Source organism: Plectrocnemia conspersa, unplaced genomic scaffold (genome assembly GCF_051122295.1).
Source record: "Plectrocnemia conspersa isolate PC_06_02 unplaced genomic scaffold, ASM5112229v1 ptg000001l, whole genome shotgun sequence".
Lineage (NCBI taxonomy): Eukaryota > Metazoa > Arthropoda > Insecta > Trichoptera > Polycentropodidae > Plectrocnemia > Plectrocnemia conspersa.
Window position 1 is genome coordinate 12,117,523 of NW_028277165.1, and position 14,083 is coordinate 12,131,605.

Consider the following 14,083-nt stretch of genomic DNA (forward strand, 5'->3'; position numbering starts at 1 on the left):
TACCTTATGTAAATTTTTGATTGTTTTTCTCTAACATAAAAAATACATATGTTATCTGCAAAAAACAAGTTATCCAATACTTAATAATAATACAAAAATAACAATTTTTTGTAATTAACATTTTTCATGTCCAGTAAAGCAAAAAATTAAAAAATAAATAAATAAAAAAAAATGCTATAAATTTCATAAGTTTACATATAAATAGAGTTTATTAATAGTATATTTATATATTTTATATTAATAATATATTTATATATTTATAATAATATATTTTAAGTGTATATGTGATAACAGTGTCATTTTCATAATCTGGGTTTTATTCATGTTTCAGACAATCAAACAAATCCCACGAATTTCATAATAGCTTTTTTTTATAAACACATCAAAAAGTATCTTTTGGTTCATCCTGTTTTTTTATTTATTAATTTATTTTGCCTTAAAGTTTTTGGTTGGTGTTTAACAAATAATTTTCTTAGAAAGTTACCAAAACACTTGTATATTATAAAAATGCATGATATGTATCATGCTTCTGCATTATAAATAGTATTAGACTTTTTTACTTTTTTCATTTATGTAAAATATTCATATCTCTCGTCGCGTATCAGATTAAAAATTCCGTGTGCAATTTGTATTAATAACCAAAAAAATCCCATTCAAACTTGAAGAAAAATATAAAACCATTATATATGATAGATGTTCGCATATGAAATGTAATTTATTTCTACAAAAAAATGATATTAAATTATATATCAGATACGCTGTTAATCCATGCGTTGCATTTAAATTTCAGACATTATACTTCATACGGTCGTTATATAATATAACTACATGTGTGAGCTTTAAACGATATGGATATTAATCGAACCTGTTAAGAGTGACTTTCTCAATTAAATCAAAGATTATAAATTATTTGCGTTGGCGTTACATTCAATTAATCTTAATTCTACGCCCATACTACCCACCTTTTATCTTGTAACCTAATACATATTCATATATTTTTTATTCGATACTTATATGGCTCTTCTTCTTTTTCTAATTGCGTGTCAAATTTAGGTGTTGAATTTTTTTCACTGAATATTTTTTTAATCGATGTTAATAATAACCAATGAATATATTATATAGAAATATATATTAAATTCTTATTTTATACTCTTCCTGTACATTGAATCTTCTTTGACATGCTTCTTCGGTAATGTAATCAGAAAACAAATTTCCTCATTTGCTACTGAAGGAAATGATGAAAACGTTTTACAAGCTTCTTCCTGTCTTTAATGACATTTCGATACATTGCTTGTAGAAATAACAACAAAGTAATTTTCTCGTCTTTTCTTGATCCTTTAAGCTCTACCCAATTCTTTATTACCATAATTGAGTACAATACAAAATGTATGCACTATAATACATTATCCGTTTCGGTGTGGCTTAATGCTCCTGAGTGTCCTTACGTTGCGGTTTGAGCCACTTAGCCAGCGATATAATATAACATTTTAGCACCGATTCCCAAACTATAAAATAATTTGCGATAAAGATGTAAAATTACAACTCTATTAATAATTTTTTTTAGAAATGTTTCGTGTTCGTTAGCACATATATTTTATTCTTGGGTCTTTCAGAAACAAACATATGTGAATGATATAATAAAAATAACAAAAGGTTAAAGAGATCCATATAATAAACTTATAATTAAATCTAATCTAATTAACATCTTTGAAAGTCCATCAATATCATATTAAAATAGCCATAAACATATTTTCTTAGTGGTTGAGATAACAAGATATATTTTCAACCATGATTTTTATTTATTGAACGTGTATTTATGGCACTTAGGGACAGTTTATTTTAAATAATCATAAGGCCCAACGTTCTTATCTAATTGTGACCGGTTTATAGTCTAAAAAATCGTCTTCTTTCAAAGCGAGAGCACCTTAGCTTATAATCGATTTCCGACCCATTTAACTATTGCTTCTTAACCGGTATTCAATTATTGAGTTCGATAAGTTAAATGGGTTTTTTATCTATCGTCCGCCTAATGAACTTTCTTGAATCCCTCGTGAGACCCAGATCTTCAGTAGTTTAATTGTCATAAATCGTTGCACACATACATGATACAGCATTAAACTGTACTGCTTAAAATTGATCTAAATTTTTGTGAGCGGCTTGCTTGAGGCTTAGCTTAAATTTACGATTGATTTAAATTAAAATATATATTCACGACTACTTCAGTAGCAAACGGTATATAATATGTGATCAATCTTGCTTTTTATTGTTATGAAGCGCTTTAATTTAATTTTCTATAGTGTGTTTTATTATAAACTGCATACAATACAGCTCATTAAGCGAGAACGTAATTTGCATTGTACGTGTTAACGAGCGCCGGTTGCAACTGGCAAGTGAAGAACACAAGAACGATGTGCCACAATTTTCATACCAACACACATTATACTTCATCCACAATGCGCCCATTGTCTTGTGCCACTATACTATTTAGTATCCCTTTTGGCAAGCATCGTGTTCATTTACATATTCCACCCCCATTTTGCGTCTATATCGCCGCGATTTATTTCGCAACAATTTCCTGTACGCGTTTTTTATCTTTGCCACTTTAAAATAGAGGTTAAGTTGAAAAATATATTTCAGGCCTATAAAAGCAATATTTAAAAACAATAAATGACTCAAATTTTGTATTATTTAGTGGAAAAACTACAAACAATAATTAATTGCAAGCAACACTTTTTTTCTGTTTTGCTTAAAATATAGCTAATAATTATTTATTCAATAGCTGTTTATTTTTACTGTAGCTATTTTATTAAAGAAAGATGTTTAATAATTAACCCCAATAATATAATTTCTAAGAAATGTAAAAAAGGTCTGAAAACAAATTTTCTCCAACGACAGAAGTTTTGCGTCTGCCTTAATTTTTAAGCTATACGGTTCTGATCTTTAAGCTTGTAAAGAAATTTACAAAATTAAAGATCTTAAAAACTACAAATTTTCACCACTTTAAATTTTTCATAAAATTGAATGATCATTAAACGCTTTTTGAACGAATTCATGACAATAAATTATTAAACTAATTTAAAAGTTGTATACATATAGATATAAAAATTAGCTCTTTGACCGAATTTTATATAATTTTCAATAATAAAAATATTTATTAAAAATGTTATTTTTATATCACTAGTTTTTATATTATTATATTAGATAATACCGAAATAAATGTCGTTATTTATTAAAACTTTAAAATCACTTTTTATTTCAATGATTAAAAATAAAAGATATAATCTTCTCCGACCTTTCGGTAATTTTTCCTTAAGTTCAAATGTGCACCTACATAGAAATAACAAAATATGTTCTTATGTATTAACAGTCAATAATAATTTTAAGAAAATTTATTACAAACCCTCACTTAGGAATTACCTAATATAATATATATATATATATATATATATATATATATATATATATATATATATATATATATATTCTCACCTTTCTTTTAAATAATTCATATAAAAAAATAGTAACTCTAACTACACACATATATAATATATATACATTAAATGTCTGAAGTTTATCAGAGATTAATTTGTGTAGCATATCCTAAGCTATATCAAAATTTGATGGCGTAAATCCGCAACATGCGGCGGTTTCATATCATACCCATTGAAAATGCAATTAGACTATATTAGCATCCGAGCACTTTGAGAAATATTACATCAAGACGTGCATTAGGGTTAATGCATTGTTTCAGAGGAAAATTCGCAACGTATAGTTTAGTAGCGCGTTAAGCCCAGGACTATTAAGGCTCTCGGTGTGCCCAAAGACGTATTACAAAACTTCAGTTACTTAGTTGTTGTAAATTTGTATATTAAATTTCTTATTCTTGTGTAATTTTGCGCAGACCAAGAAAGGGTTAAAAGCGTTCGATTGAATGTGTTCTTATATCGACACCGCAAGTTCTTGTGAGTGAAATAAAATATTTTACGGCGACGTATATAAAACGAAACGAAAATTTTACGATGTGCATTGTTATAGTAGCTACTGATAAAAGGTATCTTGTATATGGGTAAAATATATTGTTGGCGAATTTGATACATTTGTATAACGAACATGTTTAAAAAAACTCAGCAGGTGTGATGTCGAAAAAACATACAATGAACGCGTTTTTTGTCCTGGAATTAATGCAATTAGTTTAATACAAGTTAAAATTAATTAAAACGTATTGATGCATATAAACAATTACTATTAAAATTTATAATAATAAAAAATACATTTAAAGTAAAATTCTTTATATAATAATATAGAATAGATAGTTTAATTGTATTTTTTATTTTAATATTATATACATATTATATTTTTATTAATAACTAATAATCATACAATATTTATATGAGTTTTATTTATTTATTTTATAGAGATCCGCGCCGAGGAGAATAATTACGGTTTTAAGTCAACCAAATTGATTATGAAGAACATACTTTTAATTAATGAAAAAAATAAGGTTCAGTATTGATGTTTTTTTGTAATTACGTGTTATTATTAAAAATATTTCAAAATTATAGTGTAACAAATTAAAATGTTTTATTTATTAAAATAAAAATATATGAAGTAATACCTCTGAATTTTATTTTATTTCTATAAACCTATCTATAAACATAATAAATCCTAATAAATTTTAGATAATAAATAGTCCTCATAATTAATTTTGCATACACATATACAAATAATAAACAAATAATATAAATACATTAAAAATATTTTCCAAATTAAGTTAATTATATTTATACATCATGTATACATCATGTTAAAGATGTATAATGTTACGTTGTCTACTTTTTGAAAATAGGTTATTATAAAAATAAAATGTAATTCTAATAATTTTTAAAGAAAAATATATTAACTACATTCTTAGTGGAACTACATATATAACAAATAAAAATCTAAGATATTTATTTAATAAAAGAAGACGTTCCAGAGAAAGGGGGTAAGTCACATTTTGCTAATTATCTCATTTTTATAGAAGCGCAGTAAATTGTGCCATAGCTTGTGGTTTTAAAAAATATACCATACTTTTAAATAAACTTTTTTGTTGGTTAATGTAAAACGATAATATGGTATTCGGAGAATATTAATAAAATTAAAAATATTTATATATGCCATCTATGATTTTTAATTTCCTGCTGCTAACATAAACAGGTTTTAAGTTAAATTTTATTTTAATATATGTATTTGTTCCAATAAATATATATTTTTGAGTCATATTTTCACTAGTGCTCTAAAATGACAGATCCAAAACGTCTATTTTCCAAACGAATTAACCAAACTCAATTTGTTCTAATTTAAATTCTTATATTAGCTAGAGTTAATTAATTTGTATTAGGGTTTGAACAACAAATGGACGTTTCACAACTGTCAAATTGAGTTTCATGGATATTTTAGAGTAACATTTAATTTCGCTAGCGCATTTCAGTTAAATTATATTTTGGCTAGTAGAAATATTTTTCAACCAAGAAACGCCAGTAAAATATAACTTCACTATTAATACATATTCACTGTAACATACATATATGCTAACACTATAATTATTATACAAAATACTATACTTATAGGACTTCATAGCAAATAAATTAAGATTAAATTCATTTACCTTGATATATATCTACAAATTTAGAAAAGCAAGAAACTCGCAAAATAATAATTCCAGACAAAATATTAAATTTAAAAATCATGGATCTACATTATATTTTAACCTTGACTTGGTAAATTTTCAATACTGATAAAGTACTTAAAATCTTCAGCAACTGCTAAACTGTCCACAAATTAATTTAAATAAATCCACAATCAATGTCAGCCAGCACTATCAACAACACGGGCTTCGCCCGCGTCGTTCCATGGTCACTAACTTATTGTACCTTTCGAAGGGGGTGTAAAAAATACTTCTTCATAAGCTAAGCAACTTTGGTTTTTCGAAGGCTTTACCCTAGTCGCCGCCGTCGTGAAGGTGGTCGATCTACAATCGACTACCTTTCAGCATTGCCAAGTGTCATGTTGTCACATTTACAGATTCTCTAGCCCAGCGGAATATTATTACAGTTAAGACGAAGTTCGATAAGGGATGAAGATTTTATATGCACATCACCAACATTTGCGATAAGGCGTTGAGGATGCTCGGCTTCGTCAGGCGGAGCGCGTGTCTTTTAATTATGTCACTATAATTTCAATTCGCCTTTTGTAAGATATTCTAGTTCGCAGCGTCCTTTAATACGCCTTCATTCTCTGGAATTTAAGCACTGACAACCCGTAAAAAAATATTATAGCGGTGCTGCAGCATTAAAAGTTTAAGTAAAAAACAAAATATCCCTAATACTACAGAAATATGTACTATTTAAGATATTAAACTGGACAAAAATAATTTACTGACTAAATTACATACATGAAAATATTTAAAACAGGAACATTCGTTTCATATTGGGAAGGCTGCACTCGGCAGCCCATTTGGACGAGCCGCCACTGATTAGGATACATTTAATTGCATTCTTGGTATAGCTTCTACTCAATAAAACACTATTTAAAGTTGCTAAGGGACAGTGTCAACAACCCGTCAATGCTCGGCGACATTCAGCTGTGCTTTAAAATGCTTTAAAGTCACGATCGCATCCCTTATTCTTCACCGTTGCGGCCATGACGTCAGCATTTGAGAACGTTTCTTTGCACTAGTTATTCAGTTTCTCAACGAGCATACCAAACACAACAATATTTTCGGCGATAGCTTTGCGGATGCTGGGAAAATTAATGAGTTTATTTATTTTAAAAATATTTAATTTTATAATTATTGTTTGTATAATGGCATTAGGGAAACCTGTCAAGTCATGAGATTTGTAATAAAAAAAATGGATTTAAGAATACGTTCAGTTTGCACCTTCTGCCACGATTCAATTTTATTAACTCCCATAATTTATAAAAAAATTAAAAATAAATAATATTCTAATAGTTCTCGTCACTTCGTTAACATGTGGCCAAGATTATCACACATCTTCAAAAGATCCCAAACACATGATTCGTGTCAACCATATAATCCCGTCTAATCTTGACGAGTCTGTCCCGTGGTTTTTTCTCTTACCTTTTTTCCAAAATATCGTAATTGATGTTCATCCGTTTCCCGACCTTCGTCGGCCCTCGGGCCGCATTTTACGATTTCGGCCCCGACACATTCCAGCACTTAGTTTTATGGCAGCATCCGTGTAAATGGACCTCCGCCGCACTCTGATTGAATCTCGCTCTTCGGCCCTATAAAACGTGATGCATCCGAGCCGTGGCGACACCACACTATTTGAGAAGAGGTCCGTGGAAACAATGACTATATTTTTATGACTATTGATTTTTAGAATCACCATTGGCCAGTTGTCAATTTCCGGAGGGTTTACAACAATGGCCGGGTGACGATTATTCTTCAATTTAAAATATAATAAGAAGGTACGTAAAGTGAAGACATTGGTATGGACATACATATATATACATAAGTATATATATGAAGACATCAGAGAAAAAGGGGTGAGTCCGTACGTTCATAAATCGAAATTTAAATGCAGAAAAATGCTCCGAAATCCATATTATTGTTTTAGTACATTTTTTAGCATATGTTATACACTATATGGCATATGTTACATATTTATTTATCTAAATATGATACTTTAATATATTAGTCCAGAGACAGTTTACAATCAGATTATGTACTAAATATGATTGCTTATTGGCTAAAAAAAAATCAAAGGTTAATATAGGGTGTCCCAAAATTAACGCAAAAATTTAATTTGCCGTCGTTTGTACAGAAAATTTCAAGGCCATTTACCCTATGTTATATTTCATAAATAATCCTTTATGACTTTATGATTCAATAAAATAATAAGAATCTTAAGACTAAAAAATGTGTTTTCTATTTAATTCAAATTTTGCGTTAATTTTGGGACACTTTATTTAATTCAAATCTTACGTTAATTTTAGAAATAAACCAAAAAAATTAAGTACAATATAATAAAACTATATAAATTTATATAACTTTTCCATAAGTCGACTGAGAAACTCAACCAGTTCAAGTAAAGAGTGCATAAACATATTTAGAATATTAGGATAGCTTGGATACAAGGTTTATAGGTTCCACGTGAATGGTTTTGGATCTTGAGAATAGTCGCTTTTTCTTGAACATTTGATAACAGGGTTTGAGAAATGGATGTTGTACTCAATAATCATCGTAGAAGACCTTGGTTATCAATAGTTAAAGTACCAAAACCTAACTTGAAGCCCGAGCTCACAGAAAAAATAGTTTTTTTTTGTGTGTATAGTGCGATTACAAAGGGAGTGTACATTCCGAAACTCTTAAACCTGGCTAAGCAATAACAGCAAGTTTATATGGAGATCAATTGGCTCGTTTGCTCAAGGAAGTAAAAAAAGGTCTCTACTTATCGGTAGACGTTGAATGATTACATATATTTACAATACGACAATGCGCGTCCCTATGTATCGATATTGACTATCGATAAAATCTAGGAACTTGACTGGCAGGTTTTATTTCATCGACTTTATTTTCCATACCTTGCTTCTTCCGACTACCATTTTTTTCAATCAACGCAACAATTACTAGACGCAAAAAAGAGCGGTGTCGGAATATTGTTAATAAAAGCCTCCAATATTATATGTTTTTAGAATTAAAAAAATAGCCGGAAAGTGAGAGAAGGTTAAATCTGCATAAGTAAATCATATTCTTAATCAATAACCAACTTAATAATTAAGCCTAATCAACTATCGAGTTTATGTTAAATTAATCCATAAATAATATATCTAATATGAAGAAAACGTTTAATTTGTAAAAGAAAATACACAAATATATATGTTTATTTTCATACGTTGAATTTTAACTGAACTTTGCTATAATGAACACATTTTAAAAACAATATTCATTAGGCGGCTTATGGCAGTTTTTATGAGGCAAAAAATGCTTTGGAGTCATTATTTTTTTTTATGATCTCGTTGTAGTTATTTTCGCACGTTTATGTTATTTGGCATCCAACATGTAAATCCCTAGTCCATTTTTGTAAATTCCGTTAATTGTTATGAAAACATTACGTTATTCTCAACAGTACTGAGTTAAGCAAATTAGTTTTGCTTGTTAAATATATTAAGCTACATTCACTTTATAAAAATATTATTGTAAATTATATTTAACAGGCTATAATACAGTGCAAGGGGTTAACAGCCTGTCTTTGAGTCCTGTAAGCCATAAAATTATTTTTTTCGTGTTCCGTAGAAATAAAAAAATATATTTGATTTATGATCACGTTCGAAATTTACGAGCACGAGTTTCACCTAGTCGCCTTATTTTATTACACTCATACACACACAAATACAACTAACTAGAAATATGCCCTTAAATCACGCTCTTTACGGACCTGAAGTGGGACAGGAAAAAAATGCAAAAAGCGTAAAAATACGACTGTAGATAACTGGAAAGGAAAACTTTCCACCCGCTTGACCTAAACGACGGTGACAATGTTTGTCTTTTCACTCGATAAGTGTCGTCGGGTTGAAAAATAATAAAATATATTGGGTTGATGCAAAAGTTATGACCGTTTTTTATGATCCTAGGTAAAAAAAATTTTTCTTCAGAAGTGATGAATAGTATCTTCTTTTAAATGATTCCATTGTATAAAGGATACTTTTCCTCTACTTTCTATTCAGTTTTGACCTGGCCAGAGTACAGTGAAGAACCCTTGTATTTTTTCAAAATGTCGGTCGAGAAAGTGCATTTACGTCATTGTTTACTTTATGAATTTTGTAAAGACAATACCGCGAGTGTGGCAACCAAAAACATTTGCGAAGTGTATGGTGCATATGTCATCAAAGTTCGACAGGTACGAAGATGGTTTACAAAATTCCGATCTGGGGATTTTTCACTAATTGATAAACCACTTACCGGGTGGCCATTTAAGTCTGATGACGACAAGTTAAAAGTCATAATTGACACCAATCCATGTCTAACCACCAGGGAGATCGCGTCGATGATGGGAGTCAACCAAACAACCGTATTAAGACATTTGAGGCGCATGGGGATGGTTTCGCGGTACGACGTTTGGATACCTCATCAATTGTCGGCTGCCAATTTATTGGATTGTGTTTCAACGTGCGTTGCTTTGAGTGCGAGACAAAAACATGAACCTTTTTTGCATCGTTTGGTAACGGGAGATGAAAAATGGGTCGTGTACAACAACGTGACAAGAAAAAGACATTGGGCTATACCTGGACAAGCCCCATTAACAACTTCGAAGGCCGAAATCCTTAAAAAAAAATTATGCTTTGTGTTTGGTGGGATTGTAAGGGTATTGTGTATTTTGAACTCTTAGAACGCAATCAGACAATTACAGCAGAACGATATTGTCAGAAATTATCCAAATTGAACATCGCCCTTCAAAAGGATAGACCAGAATTGGTAAACAGAAAAGGGGTAGTGTTTCACCACGACAACGCGCGACCACATGTGGCTATGATGACCCAACACAAGCTAAATGAGTTGAATTGGGATGTTATCAAGCATCCACCGTATTCTCCGGATCTTGCTTCTTCCGATTATCATTTATTCCGATCACTGCAAAATTTTTTAAATGATAAAAAATTTGATACAATAGAGCAGGTAAAAACATCCCTTACTACATTTTTCGCATCAAAATCCACGGAATTTTACACTAATGGTATAAATAAGTTGATAGAAAGATGGAAGAAGGTTATAAGAACAGATAGAAATTATATAATTGATTAAATAAATAATATAAATCTAAAAAAAAAATGTTTACTTGTATATGTAAAAAACGGTCATAACTTTTGCATCAACCCAATAGTTTCTGTTATATTCTGTATGAACTTATATAAATATGGAATGTGTCCAAAAAGTTTTGAATATTTTATACTACTTTGATTGACAGTAAAATAATTGAAAAATGGAATGAAATAGAATGGCAGAAATACAAATCAAACAAGTATAAAAATAATATTCACAAAAATATGAAAATATTGAAATATTGGTTTATAATTGTATTTTTTTAGATTGAATACCATCACAAAATAAATATATTTTTTATTCAAAATAATATGTTTTGTTATCATGGTAGTGTAAGAAATACATATATTGTTATAAATATTTTTACTAACATAGTATAGTATATTCAACTACACTTAACACAAAGCCTCAAATAATAAATAGTAAAATAACACCGTATAGCATTTTTTTTACTTCAACGATAAGATTTAAATCTAAAAGTTGTGCCACTTTCAAATTTGTTCTTTATTGTTTTATTTCACGTGTTATAGATAGCTTATAACTTTCACTATTTTAACATAAAAAAATGTACTAACATATATGATATATGTATGAATAATAATAAAATAGATATACCTCAAAGTGACTCTGTTAAAAGAAACGGAGTATAAATGTAGTAGTAGGCCCAGGGTTAACGTAAAGAGCTGATAAAAATATTTTTAAATGATCACAGTATCTAATATGTTTTGCAGTTTCTATTTCATAGTTCTATTTTTTGACACCCAACACATCGCCGCGCCCTAAACCTTATATTCTATTTTGGGCATTTTACATAAAATATATTGAATGTTAAACCCCTATTAAAAAAATATACGGTCACCAATGAAATTATCTTGTTAAGCAGATTCGTGTTTTAGTTGGCTTTTATGTATATTCACAACGACATTGTCATATACATAAACAAATTGGTGATTCCAGCAAGCAAAACGTCACTGCAATAAATCTAGGTTTATTTCCCATGTTATGTGAATCCTAGCGATCTCAATCGATTTAATTCGTACTTCTTAAATACCTATTGTATGTTTAATGAAGATAATAATTTTACAAAAAAATTAAAATTCTCAACAATGCTATTTAATAATTCAAAAACTACTCAAGATTACACAATGGCACCCCATTCGCTAGTAACAGGAACAAACAGAAAATTCAGCTGCAGTTCCGGATTGTTTTCGCGTTTTCAGCAAATTCAGCGCTATTGCTCGCCGTCAGTTGTAGTATGTACTATGCAAGTGTTTTGGCAAATGCAAAACTCAATTAGTTTGGACGACGCCCCAGGGCGGCGCATTCTGCGGGTGGCGTCGTTTGCTTTCGCCGACGCCTTTTGTGAGACATCCCTTTCCAATTCGCGTTTCAATTGAAGAAACATTCCTAAGGGGATCTCCGCCACCCACCACCGCTGGATTATCGAGGATTAGTGCTCGCCGGGTATTATAAACGAGGGAGCACGATGGAACAGAAAATGAAAAGGTTTGTTCAAATTAAAAATTGCTGTCCGACATAAAATAAATAAATAAATAATCAAAATCATATAATGAGCGACACGAAAGTAACATACACCTCGAAATTAAGTAAAACAATATTTGAGTAAATAAAAAAGATTATTACGTCATAGAAAAATATTATGAACATGGATATTAAATAAGATTAAAGTAGATACTATCAGTAGAACCAGACATTTTATTATACATACGTGCATACATGTCTTATTCCATTTTTTTACGAATGCGGTTTTATGGCCGCTTTATTTTATTGTGATAGCATTTTTTATATGAAACGTTATTGCGATGTTAAAAATCTTGGATCCTTAATTTAGTAATATATTCATATATTATGTTAATATAATAATACAAAAATAAGAAATTAATTTCTGAATCATTCAACTAAAAATCTGAAAAATCAATTATTCGACCAATCCCAACACCTATCCATATACGAATTTCCTTTATACGTTGGGCGCTAAAAGTGGTAGCAGACAGGCGCCTGTCTCAGGTGCGAACCTGTCAAAGCTCGCGTATGTGTGTCGTCTGGTGATAAGGTTTTGTTACAGGGATTTTAACAGCTCCGTCACGATTCCACGTGAATAATGCATGCTAATGCATTTAAGTCGGATTTTTGGTCCCGTCGCTGCGCTGTGTGATCCAGCGGTCGTAAACTGGCGGTCCTCGAAAAATGCGTAGGCTTTAAATTTTTTACGACCCATGCGACGAACTAGATCCTTTTGTTTCCTGAGCTAGCGAATAGGAAACGAGCTGTTTTACCTTAGAATTTGGACCTGATGTAAAATAAAGGCAATGCAGATCAAATTTGACCTTGACTCCTGTCGTATAATTTATAGTACCACCCTACTAACATACGCATACTTTACTAGCTTTGTTTTATGGTGGTTTGTGATAAGTTTTATTTTTAGACCTTTTATATATATTTAAAACTGTGGGGGTTTGAGCCACCACAATTTGTTATAATTCAGAGGTCACTCTAACGACCATTCAAACAAACGAAAAGAGAGGGCAACCCGCCTCGAAAGTGTTGAAACCACACACAACAATGATAGAGAGGTCTTGTGGCGAAATAATTAAAAATATTGCATGAACAACGTTGTTTAAAAATGAACGCACGCTAGACAATATATTCTACCCATGCGCACATTACTATTGTTATTTTACTTGTGGTTACCGATCGCTGAGGTGGCTATTTAGACTGTTTCTCTTAAGGCGTGAACACATCTCAGAGTGTGTTCATAAAGCGTTGCAATTGGCTCGCAAATTTTCGATTCGCCAGAGCTCTCTCGAACCACCATTATAAAATAGTACTTCCAGGATATGGCCTCGACATATGAGACATCAGTGAATCGTTCAGAGAGCATTACAAAAACACATTCTAGGTGCTAACGAAGAAAAAGTCGACAATTATACAACTTCACTGATTTCTAAGACCAGTCACTTAAACTATTCTACCTGATAGCGGCATTTTCTTTTTTCTATATATGTAGTAATTTGTATATGTTTATAAAATAACTGTTATAAAATTTTATGGCGTCTATTTGGCTGTAAAGTCACACACCTTTGCCTTCCAAACCTTAAAAACTAAAAACAATGTTAATTACATATTTTTTATACACAATATTATTTTATTTAACTTTTCTAGCTTTCCTTCGAGCAAAATCAAGAAAAACAAGCAAGCAAAATCAAGTACAAAAAAAATATCGAATATTCGTTCTTG

The 14,083-nt window shown here is 30.3% G+C and overlaps 1 protein-coding gene across 6 annotated transcripts in view; it reads left to right on the forward strand.

Moving 5' to 3' along the window:
- LOC148238880 (uncharacterized) overlaps positions 1 to 14,083 on the forward strand; it is a 413,987-nt gene that overhangs the window by 288,786 nt on the left and 111,118 nt on the right. The window contains exon 4 of one of the 6 annotated variants that reach the window (XM_088181591.1): positions 4,416 to 4,612. The exons of the other annotated variants lie outside the window; for them this stretch is intronic. Coding sequence (XP_088037717.1) covers positions 4,416 to 4,513 — 98 coding nt within the window. The 3' untranslated portion in view covers positions 4,514 to 4,612. Of the gene's footprint in view, positions 1 to 4,415; positions 4,613 to 14,083 lie in introns of those variants that run through there. 6 annotated transcript variants of the gene reach the window in all.